The sequence below is a fragment of the Megalobrama amblycephala genome, linkage group LG1 (genome assembly GCF_018812025.1).
Source record: "Megalobrama amblycephala isolate DHTTF-2021 linkage group LG1, ASM1881202v1, whole genome shotgun sequence".
NCBI classification, from domain to species: Eukaryota; Metazoa; Chordata; class Actinopteri; order Cypriniformes; family Xenocyprididae; genus Megalobrama; species Megalobrama amblycephala.
The window spans coordinates 35,045,691-35,065,055 of record NC_063044.1 but is presented as its reverse complement, the minus strand read 5'-3'; the positions used below and the strand labels follow the sequence as shown (position 1 = coordinate 35,065,055).

Genomic DNA, 19,365 nt, shown 5'->3' with positions numbered 1-19,365 from the left:
ATTATTGTTCATGGTTAACAGACGACTACCATTTAATTAAAAAAATTCACCCTCTCGCACACTGCCCACCTCACTATGGGCCAGGAACTGCAGGCCCTCCACAACTCCCTCCACCCCCCGCACCAGCCCTCAACATGCGGCAAACAGAGGAGCCCTGTTCAAGCCTGACCTACAGACCAACATGGCGAGGAGGAAGAATGACCGATACCATTCCCTGCTCTGGTGAGTAACTGACAAATACTGGAGGGTCATTCTGTGCCACATCAAAACTTTGTCAATAACTTTTGTCATTAACTAATGTCAATAACTAATGTCAGTATTATGAGTAATGAGGATAAACACTGTAACATGATATATTTTATACACTATATTTTAGCTATATTTCATGTGTGTCAACTGAGGTCCTCATCCTTAGCCTGCTGGAAACTATTAAACAGCAACAAGACCAGCTTGTGGCAAAGGTGAACTACCTCAGCAGCAGGCTGAACAGCACCCCGGGGCCAGATGTTGAGATGCCCGACAATATCCATTTTCCCCTGGAACAATTGGAGGCAGTGGAGGCATTTGAAATGTTTTTAAAAGAACAGAGAGTGGTGAGTTTTCTTACTTAATATGAATGGTGCCATTAGGTTTATTGATTGTCCATGATTATTGCAAATATTCTATTGAAGCAGCCCTGAACAGGCCTGTCCTGAAATGACTTTTCCCAGTGGTAAGATTCTGTCAGTGAGCAACAATCTCCCTGGTTTGACATTGTGTGTAAAGGTGGCACAAGTCCATGAGGGTGTGAAGCAAGTACATGTTTAGAAAAAGAAAAAAAAAATCCAAGAGAACAGGATTTTTTTTTTCTATCTTTTTCTACATTTCTGGATGCTTTCAAACAGGAACAAAAACATTTTAAATGCACTTTTAAATGCAGCTTAAGAGTAGTGCTGGCCGGTATACCGGTTCGAATACTGGTATTTATTTTTGTTATGATATGAATTTTGATGATTACAGCAATACCGGTATGTAGGGCTTACGATTAATCGTAATTGAATCGAAATCGCCATTTGGCTTAGTGCGATTATGACATTGCAAAGGCTGCGATTTTTAATGATATAAACACAGCGTGTTAGTGAAGAGCTGCTCTGTGATCAGTAGTAAATGACGCCCCATCTGAGAGCACAGCATTAAAAATACAACACATGTCAAATATACAAACTTTCCAAACATGAGAAGCCTTTATGAACTTCTTTTCTAACAAAACAACATTTAATGTGCTTTTACTCCAAACTCACTTCATAACGTCAGGTGAGTGTTTGAAATAGCATTTTTATTAGCACTGGATTATAAATATACTTTATTATTTCGGAAATACCTGAGAAGACTTGAAGAAAACAACATATAAACCATGTATTGTTGCAGTTGTCTGTTTATTTTATTCATGTTTAATGTTGTATTGTGTCAGCATACATGGCTTTGGATGCTACATACCATAAACATACACATATCTGTCTGTTTGATTACAGGTGCTGTGAAGAAAAACACAGAGACACAGTCAGCCACAGATGCAGAGGTCGCCAAGCACGCAATCAGGTGGTTCAACCTGGCTGCGGATCGGGCAGCGAGGAGACGTCTCCATCCACACAAACGGAAAAATAAACAACCTTTTTATTGAATTTCTTGTCGTTTGCCTGTTAATCATTTTCTGATATTTTAGCGCAGCATTTCATTGAAGGTGTAGCCTAATAGATAAAATATTTTATGTTTGTATCGATTTAGGCCTATAAAGCACTAAATTAGGTTTTGACCACAAAATGAATGTAGAGTAGCCTCGCCAACGTAGGCTATTTAACAAAAACAGAATAGGCTACAACCTATAACTTAACATAATTTTGTAAATACAAATTTTGTATTTACTTGTACAATTTCTATGTAATCTCTCTCCCCCCCCCACATAGCTCGAGGAGGTGAAGGATACGATGTCCGGTGCAACCGATACACAAACGTCCTGGTTGTGGGAAAAGATTGATTTCCCACGAAAAGCACCACCATCGAGATCCCCGAAAACTGTGGCTTAAATTCTTCAAATGGGCTCAAAGAATCCCATAAGCTTTTTTTTTTTTTGGTACTTTCAGTGAATTGTTCAATGGCAACGACCTAATGGACTCTTTTGTGCTTCTTTATACATTTCAGGTTGGCGTCTTGGTAGCACGTGCTGCGTTCATAAGCGAAACTCCAGAATCCGTATCTTATAACAGAAACATTTTAGAAACGCAGACGTGCTATCTGGAAGATGCAACTGGAAAAATTAAAGCACATCTGTGGGATACCCATATCGTTGCCATTCAACTGGGTACGACGTACAGGCTCTCAAATCTTTCCACCAGAGAGTTCAGGGGTGATGTTTGTGTCACCACCACCAGGCAGAATGAGGTGCAAGAAGTGGCCGCTTTGGAAGGCTCGAGAGCACTCATCCTAGTCGAACATCGCGTTGATGCCCTGTCCGGGACGGTGAAAAGGGTAAGATCTTGCGGCGATGTGGTCATTGCAAATGTTGGCAACAGAGCTTTAAAGTCAAGTCCAAGAACCATCGCTGCGAGAGATGCAACATGCTCCAAAGATCGTCTACTTACGAACAAACTGCATCAGCCAGTTTCTGCGTCTTTGCAGACGCCGAAGAGCGAAATGTCACTGTGTCCAATTCAGTCTTAAAGAGGTATCTTGAATCCGAAGGCGTGATGCATCTATTACAAGATTCTGAAGATGTCGAAGAACACTTTCTTGACTCAGTCTCATACATTTCAAATGCAAGACGACTCCGTCGTTGCAATGATGAAAGTCGAGTGTTCTGAAAAAAGTAAGCTAAAGTTTAACTAAATATAAACTAAATCGTACTTGCTTTTACTTGTATTGCTTTGATATAAGATGTATTTGAGTTTGTTTAAATTTGACTAAACTTGTTTCTATATCTTGATTGTTTGCTGGATTCAAAAGGCTATTTTTTTTGTTCATGGATGCTAATAAATGAAATCAAAATTCATATCTGTTTCTTTGTCCATAATTTCACAGAAGTGTACTTAACTGCAAGTGTTTTGATTGTATGGTGTAGGTTAGTTTAAAAAAACTTGTTTTATTAAATGTGCTTTATTTCAAAAACTTGTATACCTAAATTGAAATTAGTTTTCATTTGTTAAATTAGAACAATATATTAAATTCAAATGATGTAGCAATTCATTAGATTATTTAACTTTTAGATTATTGAAATTTTTTAGAACTTATATTTTTACAAAATGGGTAAGCCTAGTGTTCAATTTATATTTGTGCATATCAATGTCAACGTGTATGAAACAGCTAAAACAATGGACTAGGTGCACAAGATGGCGTCATTACTGTATATTCTTAGGTTTGCCTCATACAAACATTTCCAGGTCTTTTAGAAACTAGTGGCGCCTGCAGTCAACACCAAGGCTGCCTCTGCCAGCAGCTCTGAGTTTTCTCAACCAACAACGGTGTGCACGTGTACAACAATTATAATGCATTATCAGTGTTTGAAGAAGTACTTTAAAAGTATATTTTACTTTAATGAAAGTAGTAATTCTACAGTGTAGAAACACTAGTGGTGGAGGAAGTATTCAAGTACTAATACCACCATACTCTTACTGCATTGAATATGTTTTTTTAAAGGGTTAGTTCACTCAAATGAAATTTCTGTCATTAATTACTCACCCTCATGTCGTTTCACACCTGTAAGTAAAAGTAAATAAGTATAATCAGAAAAATTTACTTTATGTATTAAATAGTACTTGTGTAGTAAATGTAAATGTATAAATAGTAAAAAACAATGGTGTAATAGTTATTTTTTTTCACAGAAACTTCAACCCATAGATGAGCTCCTGTTGTTCCTCATGCATCTGTCAGTGGGTCTGCCTCTCAGGGATCTAGCAGAACGGTTTGGCATTCACCGCACCACAGCCAGCAGGATTATTGCCACCTGGACTCACTTCCTATACAACCTGCTTGGAAGCCAACGTCTGAGGATCCCACGTGAAACTGTCAAAACTCATCTTCCACCAGAGTTTTCAGCTTTTCCTGATACACAAGTGGTGCTTGACTGCACTGAAATATTCTGCCAGACTCCATCCTCTCTCCTGTTGAAGAGTGAGGTATTTTCCACATACAAATCTCATGCTACATTCAAGGCCATGATCGGCATGGCCATTACATTCGTATCTGGTCTGTATGCTGGATCCATGAGTGACCGTGAGATCTTCAAGCTGTCTGGCATCACAAACCTACTCACACCGGACATGGCAATCATGATGGACAAAGGGTTCCTTGTGGACAATCTGGCTCCATGCAAGGTTTACCGGCCTGCCTTTCTCCCAAGAAACACCCAAATGAGTAGAGAGGATGTCAGGCAGACTCAATCCATTGCACGTCTAAGGGTCCATGTGGAGAGGTGCATCTCACCCTGAGAGAGAACAAACTTTTTGACAGAGACATACCACTTTCTGTGTGTGGAAGCATTGAGGAGCTACTCAATGTGGCTTGCTTCCTGGTCAACTACCAGTATGGACCACTGGTAAAGGCATGGGCAACTCAATGATTAACTCTGGTCTCATGTATTGACATTTCACCTTTTAGCTTATATGGTTTAAAATTGATCAAAAAAGTGTCATTTTAGAGGTCGATACATCGGTGCATCTGTAGCTACATGCACACATTGTGTTTGATAATGTAAAGTAATGTTCTGCATGTGAATGTGTAACCTAAGATGGGTGAGGGCAGTGGCTTTGAGCTGGTAAAAACCAGAGGCTGCACCAGGACAAACATTCTCCATCCTATCCCGTGTCCAGATACAGGTTATTCCCCTGAATACCTATGATCTGATGCAGTTGGAATAGAAGCAGCTACGATTTATGTCAGAGTTCTTCAAAAAGATCTCAATAAGTGTTTAAAACATTTCTATAAAATGACAATTGAACAGTTTCATGAATGTATGATATTTTGCAGAACACCCAAGTGCTTCTTTTCATACAGCTGTGCTCAGAGATTGAGTTAGTGACCAATAATTAGATTCATGTTGTTGCTGATTACCAGTAAATGTGGGATGTGGGCAATATTATAAATGATAATATTATTTTGGGGTGTAGGGAACAATTGTATCCTTTAGGCCACAGACGGCAAGAGAGAGAATTAATGATGAATTTTCATTTTTGGCTGAATAGTCCCTTTAACACTATCACTGCAGATTTGTAAGTTGTGAATGTTTTTGGCAGGTTGCTGTAGGACAAGTATATGGAAATGGGCCGCCAGTGGTCTGTTTGTATTGCAGCAAGACTGATCCATTACCAGAGATACAAGAGCATGTTGATCACTGTGAACTGTAAGTGTATTTCTTTGGCTTTTCAGGATTTACTATATAAATTTCTGAAATCTCCAATTTACTTCAAAGGTCCTTTTAACACATAGTATTAATATAATCTGATCACAAGTCTTTTAAAACTCCACTTATAGATATTTTAGTCCTTGATTATGATTGGCATTGGAAGATTGTGAAAATACTCTTTAAACCTTTATCTGTGACCTTATTACATCAGTATTGAGGTCGCAGGTATATGTGCGCCACTGCGACTTTTGATGTTGCTTGGCAAACATTCTGTTGAACATTGCTGTAGAACTACATTGCTTGGCAAAATAATTATTTAGGAATTTTTTTTATTTATTTTTTTAGCTGCATGTTTCTTTCATGAAATGTTTCCAGGTACATGCAGTAACTCTGCTTCTTGCTATGCCTAACAATCACACTTAGCTGTTCTAACCACTGCTTTTTGGGGATTGTTGCTTCACTAAACTGTAAGCTGTATATGTTGAAACAAACAGGTGGGTGATCTTAGGTAAAATACACAAAGACTGACCATGTTGCATTTACAAATTAACCAGGAACACAACTAGCACTACTTTGTATGGGTCAAAATGATCTATTTTTCTTTTAGGCAAAAAATCATTAGGATATTAATTAAAGATCATGTTCCATGAAGATATTTTGTAAATTTCCTACCATAAATATATAAAAAAATGTATTTTTGTGAGTGGATATGCATTGCTAAAGACTTCATTTGGACAACTTTTCTGCATCCTCAGATTCCAGATTTTCAAATATTTGTATCTCGGCCAAATATTGTCCAATCCTAACAAACCATCAATGGAGTGCTTTAGTCAGCTTTCATGACTGGTTTTGTGGTCCAGGGCCACATATGTCTTCAAATGCAATTGGTCAAGCTCATGTCAAAGCAGACAGGAACAGTAAAGAAAATGTTCTCATTGTATATTCACTCTTTTTCTGCAGAATGTGTTATCCTAGCTCTGTGTGTTCATACAATGCCAGTGAATGGTGACCTAAAACTCTTTAAAATACAGTGCATAAAACTGCAGTGCATTAATTTATGTATTCAGAAATGATCAAATCTGTGATCCAAATACGAGGCCAGCAGTCATAATTCTGGATATACAGTGGTGATTGAAGCTCTGACATCTATCTATCTATTAGTGGTTAAACGGACTGTTGTTGATCCGTACGGACCAAGCCCCACGGTTCGGCATGCATGTGATTCGCGGATCAATGGATCAATCAAAGTTTAACGCAATAGAGTAAAAGGTTGTAATTTGCATGTGTTTTGTCTTGCTAGTTTACACAGATATAAAACCATTCCAGCGCTAGAAGAGGCAAAAGAGGATTTAATTCGGTATCACATGCCACACTGTTATCGGTGCGCACAGACACACATAGAAAGCTCGCGCACAGAGAGAGAGAGGTGCATTTCAGATAGTTAATGAACCACAAATTGATTTCTCTTTCGTGTCCTCAATGCACTTGGATGGTCACATACACGCATTATGTCAGTCAAAATACCCCTCTCAGCAAGTATTCTTATAAACACATTCGGTTATGTCTCAATTGAACGAGGTGAGATTTCAGATGTGTATCTAACAAGCTACAATTAGTCCAAAATGCAGCTGCTAGAGTTCTTACCAGGTCAAAAAAATATGATCATATAATACTAATTTTATCATCTCTACACTGGTTACCCATTAAGTTCTGTATCGATTATAAAGTATTGCTAATGACCTATAAGGCTCTAAATAGTTTAGCTCCTGTCTACTTAAGTGATCTTCTATCGCCCTACAATCCTTCACGCTCTTTAAGATCACAAAACTCTGGACTTCTGGTTGTACCTAGGATATCTAAGTCCACTAAAGGAGGGAGAGCATTTTCACATTTGGCTCCTAAACTCTGGAATAGCCTTCCTGATAATGTTCGGGGCTCAGACTCGCTCACCCAGTTTAAATCTAGATTAAAGACGCATCTCTTTAGCCAAACATTCACATAATGCATCTCTCATCAGATCATTTGCACATGACTATCTTTGCTTAATGTTATGAACAGCAGCTACGCTAATTATTCTCCATTTGCTTTTCTGTTTTCCCGAGGTGACTAGAGAGTACATCAGCTTCAGTTTGGATCCAGCCTCTTAAGAAGACCTCAGATGACCCTTTGAAGAGATGCCGCCAACTTCTGTGAGGACTTCAGAAGACGCTAATTTGGGAATGTGCATGTTCAACCAGATGGCTCAACATGCACATTCCCAAATTTCTATATATCCTAATTATTGTTAATATGTAATTCATTTTTCCAGGAGCTCATTGCTTCTACCTTCAGTTAAACTGCTAACAGTGATTGTAAATTAATTGCCTAAATTATTACATTATTAGCTAACTGCGTTCATCTTCAAATTGTAATTTTGACATGCATTCTCTGTAAAGCTGCTTTGAAACAATATGTATTGTGAAAAGAACTATACAAATAAATGTGATATACATATCACATATACACACACACACACATACATATATATATATATATATATATATATATATATATATATATGTATGTTTCAATTAGGACACATGAATGAACTCTTAATGAACTCATACAATCTTTTTACCATATTTGTTTGTATCATATTTGTCACTGTTAATTGTAATACAAAGATTAATTGGTAAAACAGTCTATGCTCTTCTGTGATTGTAGACAATGCAGCGTCTGAACAGGACTTTTATTTTGGAGTGACGACATGACGTCAAATGACTGTGCCGCGATCCTGCATCTGCTGTGATTCTGCTGAAGAAAGGTTTGTTTTAAAAATGTAATCTGTTTAAATCTATAGAAACAGTTAAATGATTTATAGTTGTGTGTTTTGTTTTAAACAATTTTAATACTATTAAATGTTGGAAAGTCATGCAAAATGAAAGTCTTGAAAGTCATTTCCATTTTGCTGCTAAACTTCACAATGAATGAGCGCTGCTGTGCGCATGCGCGCTAAACAGACGGAACGCAATAGAAGCGCGATAATTCTAAAATATACATTTCGCTAAAATATTTGATGTTGGCCATTAAATGTGCCTTATGTACAATTTTAAACCTACAAGTAAGTGTATTTTTATGATAGTAACTGTAAATGGACTATTGTGGTTGCCAGAGTAACTGAGTTTGAACTAATTTAAGTTTGTTTTATGAATCAGAATTCGCTGACAACAAGTCTGATTAAGTTAAAAAAGCCTGGCTTGTTTTCTAATCTTGTTTTATGAAACAGCCCTCCGCTCAAACGGTGAACATGAACGAGAACAACAAACACTAACTTCATCAGTCATACATGCCTAAATATGAAGTTTCATTTGAATTCATTTGCAGCGTTAGTTTTGAGTGTTTTTTTTGTTTGTCAAACTGGGTCATTTAAGACCATTAACTCTGTTAATAATTCCTTTCTTAAAGATGGCGTTTAAAAAAGAGGAGGAGAGTGAAGACATAAAGATGGCGTTTATTAAAGATGAGGCTGAAGACATGAAGATTGAGTTTAATAAAGAGGAGTTTGAAGAAATAAAGATTGAAGAAACATTCAGTGTGAAACATGAAGAAACTGAGGAAGAAACAGGTTGGTTTTATTCTCAAAGCTGTATTTGATCCTTATTAAAATGTCCAGCTCTACAGAAATAGAGAATATACAGAAGTATAATCTTGAAGAAAAGTGTCCTAATTCACTCAGTTGGTTCATTCACTTCTTCAAGTGCACTTACTGTAGAGCTAGAGTTAGGGTTTGGTTACTTGTAATTAAGCATTATTAACTCATTACTATAGTGAGTAAATGTAGTAATATGTAAAATTCAGTGTTTCCATTAGTCACACGGGTATATTTGTAGATATGGGGGGCACCACTACTATTTTAATTATGAAAAAAATAACATATAAGTGTGAAGTAAAAACTAATTCATTTAAAGCTAAACTGAAACAGAAACCGGCAATTAATAACCTATAATTTGGCACAAATCCAAATGTTTCCATATTCATGATTTGGAGGCTGAACTATATTATTTAAACACTTTTAATTTACACATACTATTATAAATTTTTACATATTTGGTTGAATGTATGTTATTTTTACAATTAACAGGTTGCGATGCCAAGTTACTAAAACTGATATATGTTGTGTGTACGCGAGGCGCCGACGCGATATCTTGAATTTTCTTATAAAAGCGGAAACAACTCTAAAATAGGCTACTCAGACATTTATGGTCACATAGATGTAACATCTTTCAAATCTGTGAAGGGTTAAAGGTGCAATATGTAATATTTTTGCAGTAAAATATCCAAAAACCACTAGGCCAGTGTTATATATTTTGTTCACTTGAGTACTTACAATATCCCAAATGTTTCCAACTATTTGTAAATCTTGAGAAAATTGCAATTTTAACCAAGGCTCCGGGACGTGTGAGGAGTCGCCTGTCAATGGTGTCATACCCGCGTTACCCTCGGTTTCCGGTTTTATTGGGTAGAAACCATGGAAACACCAAAGACGCTTTAATATTTACACGTTTTAATAGACAAGGGAACAACTGTTTTGATATATTTATTGGCAGAAAACTAATTATTGTTATATAGCTCAACACATTTAGTCTTATTGTTTAAATCTAATTTTCTTGATTTACAGCGAGTACCATGCTTTACCATGCCTCAGAGAAAAACACTATTTTGTCAAGTAGCTAACATAGCATAAACAGATCCAGCTTTATTTTAAAAGCATTTTCTCCATCATACAATAAGTTTTAAAATTAATTGCATGCCATTTATCAACACAATCATCCAGCATTTAATATGATATTGTAAAATCGATCTATCTTACTGCAGTGTCTAACAGTGTCTCACAGCAGCCGCCGAGCGAATGCACAGAGTAACGTTATAACATCATTTTCAACACACTCAAATGTATCTAATATGATAAACAGAGCTGCATTACCTCATACCAAAGAGTTTATTCTTTGCTCATACTCATGCAGCGCTACTACTACTACTACTACTACTAGTAGTATTATCTTCTTTTAATAATAATTACTATTATCTGTTTTTTTACATAAACACTGATTGACAAACAATATCTTAAGCCCCAACACCAGTTCTGGTTAGTTAAAATGACAAATATGCGTTCATGGTTACCGAGTTTTAGTTCTCGTTAACCCTGTAAAGCCCACTTTTGCAGAATTACAACATCACTTTCAACAATTTTTAAAAAATGCCTGCAAATGTTTTTTTTCTCTCAAGACCACATTTACATAGTTAATGGGTTTTGTTGTTTGTCCTCACAATGCTATTGGACAGAATAAGTGTTTATAGGTCCGGTCATCTGGCCACGAACTCACTCTACCTGCAAACTTCACGTCAAGCTCATCTCCTTTTTTTACATGACAGGATTTGTCAAGATTCAAGTAAGTAAAATTCCTTACATATTTTTGTGTATATTATGATGTCTAGAACACAGATATATTTAGTTATTTTGGAAAACATTAATCAAATCTGACTTGGAGATTGTTGCCTGTTGATAGATAGATGCCTGTTGCATTGTTCAGGGACAGGTGTGAATGGTCTTGAACATGAACCTGTAAGTGCTCTGGGGGGATGCATGTGTTCTTTTAGTATGATAAGTAGAGAGCATAATAGGCCAGCCAGACAGTATTGTTTGGATGTAGTAGTGGAATTTTGATTAGCATTTGCATTGAAATTATAATACTTTTAATGGATAATACTTAGACCATGTGTCGAGGGTAGAGATCTACCACCCTGTCTATTCTTTCAGCTTATCTACTACAATATAAGACCCATGTGTATTATTCACTTATTAATTTTTTTTTTACTTTTTCCATTTCAGAATGCCAAGATGTCATCGGACCACCATCCACTGGATGTACGCAAAGACATGATTGCACATTTCCCAGTAAAGACGAAGAGAGGACGCTGCAGACACTGCAATAATGGATACACAAATACACTGTATCAAGTCCAATGTTCACCTGAGCTTCTCAGATGAACAGAACTGTCTTAGGGACTATCACTGCAAAACTCAGACTTCATTCAAACCACACTGAAAGTGATAGAAGAAAAAGATTTATAAATACAATTTTTTCCAATATTTTTATTAATAAATGCTTATTCATAAAAATATGATTGTTGTCGTGTGATTATTACTCATGATATATACTGTTATGGGGCTAAGTAAGCAATCAACCCTGCAAATAAATGCTTAAATGCTCTGTATATCTGTTCAGACAAAGTGAGCACAAATACAGAAATCCTGCTCCTAACTAGGCCCAACGTTGCAATATTACAACATCTCCTTAAAAACTTACTAAAATGTAAATGATTTGATTATCATGATATTATAGAATGATTGATTGATTGATTAATGTTAAGAGCTTTGCCATTTTACAAAGATAAGCTAATTTAGTGGAATCATATATAAATTTTTTTTCTGGCTTTATTCTGTACTGTCGTCTCCGCTGGTTTCAAAATATGTCTCCATTTTCTGCTCGTCTGGCGCTTTGCAACAACCCAACCTTGTTTCTGCAGTGACTTTAAACATGTTTCCTATAACCAGAGTTGGGTATAATGCGTTACAAAGTAATGCTTTACCGTAGTCTAATTACTTTTCCTGATAACGCAGTAATGTAACGCATTACATTTTAAATTTATGTAATTTGATTACAGTTACTGATGTCAATAAAATTAGTTAGGTAAAGTACATTTCAAAGAAATCATGTTTGGCGCGGATGCGTCATTATGAATCACCGGAGAACTCGTGGAGGAAGATACCCGCTCCCAAGACGAGCGCGCTCCAACCTCACCTAAACAAGCTAGATATGATGTTTATAGGATCGGGAGGGAAGGTAATTTCTGAACAATACTGTTTTTCAAATGTTATTAAAAATGCTTTCAGCAGTTTTTTCCTGTCTTTAATGCAGTTGCATACAAACAAAAAAGCTACCACACACATGCTACACACAGCAAGGAATGTTTAAGCTGTGTCCGAAACCGCTCACTCGTTCTCCGATTCACTAATCCCTATATAGCGTGTGTCATTTGAGTGCACTATATCTACAAAGAGTGAACGAAATGGAGTAAATTTGGACGCCGACGTAGCCTATAACTGTGCGTCGGAGAGCTGGAGCTGTCACAGAAACGGCTCAACACGTGATAAAACTAGGCCTGCTTTTATCCTGCATGTTATTTTATAAAATAATATTAATAACAATCTTAATGACTTTATTTTGTAATCATACATGCGTGCCAGCTTTGTAGTTTCATCGATTGTAAGGTTTGTCATGCTTAATGTGTTCATAATAAGGGCCGGATTATCCATAGATGGGGCACCAGCCAATAGGGGGGCACCAAGTGATTGAGATAATGACTAGACTTTTTTCTTTAAATCAGGTTTTGTATATATATTATTTAGCTGGAAAGATACAGATACAAAATTAACAGTTAATGATATAATATATACCAGTGGTTCAAACTTTTTTCCCAGTGGTCCGCACAATGGTCCAAGTGCAAGTCTCACGGGCCGCATATAATTTACATATGACGTCACCAATGCAAACCAATCAGATTTAATGTTATGGTATTAGCAGATAATACTATTATTATACCTAGATGTTGCACACAATAAATAACAAATAAAAACTAACTTACTGACATTAGCTTTACAATAATAATCGGATCGTATTGCTCAATGAACACACAAACTGTGTATGCAATCACTTTAAGTTGCTATTTAATTCTGTATGACTGTATGACTCTCTTCAACAGCATCGCAATAGCCACCAAACAATCACATAAACGCCTTAATAAGCAAATGTTACTCAGTTCTTTTTACAAATAACACTGAGCGCACTGTAGGCTAATTACAATCTCTGACGATATCAAGCATTCTGTCATGTCGCAATCCCTCGCACAGCATCGGATCAGCGCGCGTGCGCAGAGTTGGGCTCATTCCTGCTGCGGTGCACTGATGCGGTTATTTTTTACTGATTTAAAATTTCATTGTAATTGTATGCTATTATTTATTTATTTTATTTTTTTTCTAAATTGTGGTCGGCATATCGCTCCGCATTTACATTTGTGACGGGCCGCAGGTTGAGAACCACTGCTCCACACCCATTCAAACGCTTACTGCAGTGAAGTGTCGCGTCGCCAAAAGTATACACTCACTGGATGTCATGGCAACTGAATATCTCGCCTTCGCTTTAATTTCGGACCATCTCCAAAAAGACATAAAACACTAAACAAATTATTTTGACATGCGTTTATCAAAGTAGGAAATCCAGACTTTTAATCCCTTACACACAATTACTGCTGTTGAAATACGAAATCAATCAATGTTGTTGATTTTGATGCTTGAAATGTCTTAACTTGTTTTTTTTGTCTATTTTTGTCCTAGACCTAATGGCACTGAGAGAGGCGAGTCATGAACTTAATGAAAGGGATGAAGAGAAAATTATAAATTATAATTATAATTTAATGACTGAAGAAAAATCAACAAAGTTTTCCTTACAAAAAGGAGCTCAAAAGACTGGAACTAAAAGTTATTTCACATGCCAACAGTGTGGAAAGACTTTTGATCAACATAGAAACTTTCAAGTCCACTTGAGAGTTCACACTAGAGAGAGTCCCTTCACTTGCCAACAGTGTGGAAAGAGTTTCACACATAAAAATCACCTTAAAGTTCACATGAGAATTCATACTGGAGAAAAGCCTCACACCTGCAAACAGTGTGGAAAGAGTTTCAGTCAAAAAGGAAGCCTTGAAATCCACATGAGAATTCACACTGGAGAAAAGCCTTTCACCTGCCAACAGTGTGGAAAGAGTTTCATTAGAAATGAAAACCTTAAAGTCCACATGAGAATTCACACTGGAGAAAAGCCTTTCACCTGCCAACAGTGTGGAAATGGTTTCCGTGAAAAAGGAAACCTTACAGCCCACATGAGAACTCACACTGGAGAAAAACCTTTCACCTGCCAACAGTGTGGAAAGAGTTTCATTAGAAATGAAAACCTTAAAGTCCACATGAGAATTCACACTGGAGAAAAGCCTTTCACCTGCCAACAGTGTGGAAAGAGTTTCATTAGAAATGAAAACCTTAAAGTCCACATGAGAATTCACACTGGAGAAAAACCTTTCACCTGCCAACAGTGTGGAAATGTTTTCCGTGAAAAAGGAAACCTTACAGCCCACATGAGAACTCACACTGGAGAAAAGCCTTACACCTGTACTCTGTGTGGGAATGGCTTCACAGAGGAACGAATCCTCAGGCAACACATGAGAATTCACACTGGAGAGAGCCCATTCACCTGCCAACAATGTGGAAAGAGTTTCATCAGAAATGAAAACCTTAAAGTCCACATGAGAATTCACACTGGAGAAAAGCCTTTCACCTGCCAACTGTGTGGAAAGAGTTTTAATGAGACAAGAAACCTTAAAATCCACATGAGAATTCACACTGGAGAAAAGCCTTACACCTGCCAACTGTGTGGAAAGAGATTTAATGAGACAGGAAACCTTAAAATCCACTTGAGAATTCACACTGGAGAGAAACCTTTCACCTGCCAGCAATGTGGAAAGAGTTTCAGTCAAAAAGGACACCTTATAGACCACATGAGATTTCACACTGGAGAGAGCCCATTCACCTGCCAACAATGTGGAAAGAGTTTCATTAGAAATGAAAACCTTAAAGTCCACATGAGAACTCACACTAGAGAAAAACCTCATACTTGTCAAGAGTGTGGAAAGAGTTTCAGTCAAAAAGGAAACCTTATAGCCCACATGAGAATTCACACTGGAGAAAAGCCTTATACCTGCCAACAGTGTGGAAAGAGTTTCAGTCAAAAAAGAAACCTTATAGTCCACATGAGAACTCACACTGGAGAAAAGCCTTTAGCTTTGATTCATTAATTTCTAAAATCAAAATAAAATTGAACAGCTCAATATTGTAATAAATCAAGGTCAACATAACGGCCTCTTAAATGTTAAAAGTGTGAAACGCTCACAGTTCAAACAGCTTACGCTACATCCTATGCCTTCTCTACAAGTTGTTTGTACATGACGTCAGTGCTGCACACGAAATGCGGCAGGTGGGCAAGGAGTGATTTTACTATATAGGAATCAAAATTCCTATTTTTTGCATTGTTATAGTTGCTCAAATCTATCAAACCGAGAAACCACAATGAGCTTTTACTGTTTATGTAACTTGTATGTTTTTTTTTTTTTTAACTTTTAAAATATAATTTTGTGTCTGCTGATACTGAAATGAATATGGAACCTGCTTACTTCATTTTTTACTTGGTTAAATATTAACATTCTTCATGGTATCGTTTGCAGGGAAGAGAAGATATTTTATCCCATTGAATGATTATTTAGTGTTTTCACTTCAGTTTTGTTGAATTCGATTTACAATGTTGATCTGGTTACCATGAGAACTGTGTCATGCGCTGCTGCTTCAGCCATCATATGGTAGAAAATGTCAGAATAAATAAATGTGTTCAACAAGCTGACAGAAGTTGATCCATTTCTTTGTTGGTAGGGTGTAAATATTCACTTTCCCATATGTCCATTGTAAGGACTTAGCCTATTTATTAGCTCAATTTAATTGTTACAGGGAATAAGAATTGAATCAACTGTAAATGATTCACTGTAAATGATTCAGGATTAATATTTAACACTTCATCAATTATTCGTCCAGCGAAAATTGAGGTTAGAGTATTTTACCAATTCTGGACAAAATATTATTCTGCGGCCAACAGTAACAATACTTTATTATGATTATTGTTATTATTGTAATTATTATATTATAAGCAAGAGGTAACTTTTAGGATCTTTTAAGTTTAAGGCAGTAATTTGATACACAGCACAAGAAACTCGTATATGTGAAAAATCAAAACAAGATTTATTGACTACTTCTAATGATTACGGAAAACTAAGGCTAAACACACACACACACACATACATACATGTACACACATTCGCGGAGTTGATGAGTTATGAAAAGTCCCAAGTTCAGTGCTAACTTAACTCATAACCTGAGGAAAATCACAAAAGCAGAGCTTTGGCTTGATTCTTTAGGTTTAAAGGAGTTTCACCAGTTCCCAGCAAGAGAGAGAGAAGTTTGCTTGTACCTGCGTTTGCTGTGACAGCTGAGGTAATCGGGTTGTTCCGTGACTCGTGTACAGCGGAATCCCGTTCTGGATTGGCTGTCTTTCAGGTGACGTCTTCTCGGGAAAGCCCTTCGTTGGGCTGCGCGGAAGCTTTGAAGAAGGTTATTGGCTGGTGAAACGCGCTGTTCTGAGAGTCTGGCTGGAGCGGCTCTCTTCTTTGGAGACTTTGGTCAAAAGGTTTAACGGAGTGTTTCAGGGTTCGGGATGTGACGGCTGTTGCGGCTCGTGGATGAAGATAGTCAGCGACTGTCAGATGGAAATCAGCCACGGCAGTTAGATGGGTTCTTCAACCCTTCTTCAGCGTATCGATTCTTTGACGTATCTTTTACATATCTTTTGACCACTGGCTATTGGGAAAGCATAGTTTTAAAGGAGCAATTTGGGTCCATCCTTCAGATGCGATCCTCAAATGAGACGTTGCTACGGAGATTAGACACGCCTCATCTATTGTCCATTGATCACACCGCGTGATATCTGCAGAACATTCTCCTGTTTGATTCACAACTTTATAAAGTTTCTTAATATTTTCCTGATACTGAATTTTAATGTTTCATTCACACAGAATTACAGAGAATTATAAACTCTGTATTTAGAGCTCAAACATGGCACACTTCTTACACACACATATTACGAGACTGACCTAATTAAAACAATGATTACAATAATGCATTTGAAGAAAACCCACATATTGAATACATTGAATAGACATGTTAGTAATTACATCATGGCATGTATTATTCTGTATATAGTTTAAAATGATTTCTTAATGATGGTCCATTCGAAGTTCATTGCACAGTTTTCGAGCATAGTTTAAACTTTGACCGGAGTCACGAGTGACTGGGTCAGGAACCAGTTCGTTTTTTAAATGCCCTTCCCTTGCTAACTTCCCTCAGTCTCGTTGACTGGGATGTACGTCATTGCTTACATTGCACTAGTGCCCACTACTGGTGGAAACTTTGCAATGGCCTGAACTGGAACGTCCTAAGCCCTCCATTCCAGAATGGAGCTGATTTATTATTTATTCTTTGCCCTTACAAAATTGTTTAATACAGCATTCTATATGTATATATGAGTTTTAAATGTTTTAAAAAATAATAATTACAATATCATAGAGTTGTTTCTGGTGGGGTAAATTAAACGCGATATGCTGTCATGTCATAAACGTGTTGTTGGTTATGGAGCTGCCTGAAGTGTACATATGAAGTAGACTCGCTCCCTCTGTCAAAATCGGGTCTGTCCATATAAAATTCCCTCGTCCACTTCATGAAGTGGAACACACTTAAAAATGATGGCAGAGATTCCCCCGAGGGAAGTGTTTATGGAAGTTCGCGAGTGCATGTCTAAAACTGGAGTGGAACGCAGCCTAACATGTTTGGTACTTTGTGGCATATTGAAATGTGTGAAGCATGCCATTTCCTGTTGCCAGCTGGTGGCGCTACGTATATTGTATATTGTCATAAAGATGTCTTTAGGAAGGACTCAGGCTTTGTCAAGCCACCACGTACACACCCTTCAATGAAAACTCAAGATCTTTGCAGAGTAACATCGCTAAGCCCTTAAGATTAGACTGACCATATATGATGTGGTTTTGGATGAATCTCTATGAGGAGTTAATCACAGTGTAAAACGTCTCAGGTTAGGTATGTAACCATGGTTCCCTGAGAACAGGGAACGAGACTCTGCATTGGAATACGCAATGGGGAACGTCACGTGACCCAGGTGTCTGAAAGCCAACTATCTAACAACTCCAATCCCTATTGGCCGGCGACAGCCTATGACGTAATATGGTGCGACCCGGAGTAGAGGAGCGCCTGGAGAAACAGTCAGCAGCTATCGTCTTGGGGGACTCTTCTGCAGGCAGGCAACCCAAAGCATGGCAAGGAAACACAGTCTTGTTCCCTGTTTTCAGGGAACCATGGTTACATACGTAACCTGAGACGTTTTACACTGTGATTAACTCCTGTAAGCCTTGGCCACAAGCGTGGACGAGAACTTACAGGCCTTGGACGGGAGCTTGGGATCACTGCGCCACATAGAAGTGCTCGGAGGACACAATTGCATCGCAACCGAGCGTTCCACAGGGGGAACCCCAGCATACCCTCTGGCTGCTCCGCCGTCGAGGGAGGTAAAGGCGGAGGAGGCAGCAGAACGGTTTCGGGCAGGTAAAGGTGCCCTCCACAAACTGGCAACCTCCTCATGCACCTCCGGGAAGAAAAGAACCGGAAGGGGGCCCTGGCGTTCACCAGAGCGTGCAGCCCCTAGGAGCCAATCATCCAGCCTCGAGCGCTCAGGACGGGGTGGAGGATTCCACTCCAACCCAATGCTCTCAGCTGCCCGGGGCAAGCATGGCCGTCAGCTCAGGATCTGACTCGGACAACGCTGCTTTCCCAGAGGGAGGCACCGCAGCCGAGTCTTCAGCTCTCAGGGGAAACAGGCAAGGCAGGAATGCTGGAATCCGCTGAGATGCGCCGTCACACCAGTACTGCAGAGACTCGCTGAAAACACTCCGGTGAAGGCACGATGCGCTTGGCTCCGAAGCGAAAGCTTGAATGCGAGTTGCTCGCGCTGCTCCTTATATACCCACTGTGTGGGGCAGGGCTTGCGCATGCAAATTCCGCAGACCAAGATACTCTTCGTATCATTGGCTCGTTTTGTTAACACTCGAAAGGTGTTTGGTCTCTCGGGCGAGACCCCATTCGTCAGTCTCTGACGTTACGTCTCTGTTCCCTCCTTCAGGGAACGAGGGTTACATACGTAACCTAGATGTTTTCAATCAGCTGAACAAGT

General features: G+C 38.2%; 1 protein-coding gene and 1 long non-coding RNA gene across 3 annotated transcripts in view; both read left to right on the top strand.

Annotated features, from left to right (window-relative positions):
* Positions 1 to 15,843, top strand: part of LOC125245596 (gastrula zinc finger protein XlCGF57.1-like) — a 37,681-nt gene extending 21,838 nt beyond the window's left edge. The window contains exons 1-4 of one of the 2 annotated variants that reach the window (XM_048156265.1): positions 7,483 to 7,563; positions 8,078 to 8,177; positions 8,819 to 8,978; positions 13,809 to 15,843. In XM_048156265.1, the coding sequence (XP_048012222.1) occupies positions 8,819 to 8,978; positions 13,809 to 15,319 (1,671 nt within the window). In that variant the 5' untranslated portion in view covers positions 7,483 to 7,563; positions 8,078 to 8,177 and the 3' untranslated portion in view covers positions 15,320 to 15,843. Of the gene's footprint in view, positions 1 to 7,482; positions 7,564 to 8,077; positions 8,178 to 8,818; positions 8,979 to 13,808 lie in introns of those variants that run through there. The other variant, XM_048156272.1, reaches the window with a different exon arrangement.
* On the top strand, positions 10,224 to 11,534 carry LOC125246090. Its single transcript, XR_007179721.1, has 2 exons — positions 10,224 to 10,803; positions 11,244 to 11,534. It is a non-coding gene; the product is annotated as an uncharacterized LOC125246090 (long non-coding RNA).
* Positions 15,844 to 19,365: the final 3,522 nt, after the last annotated feature.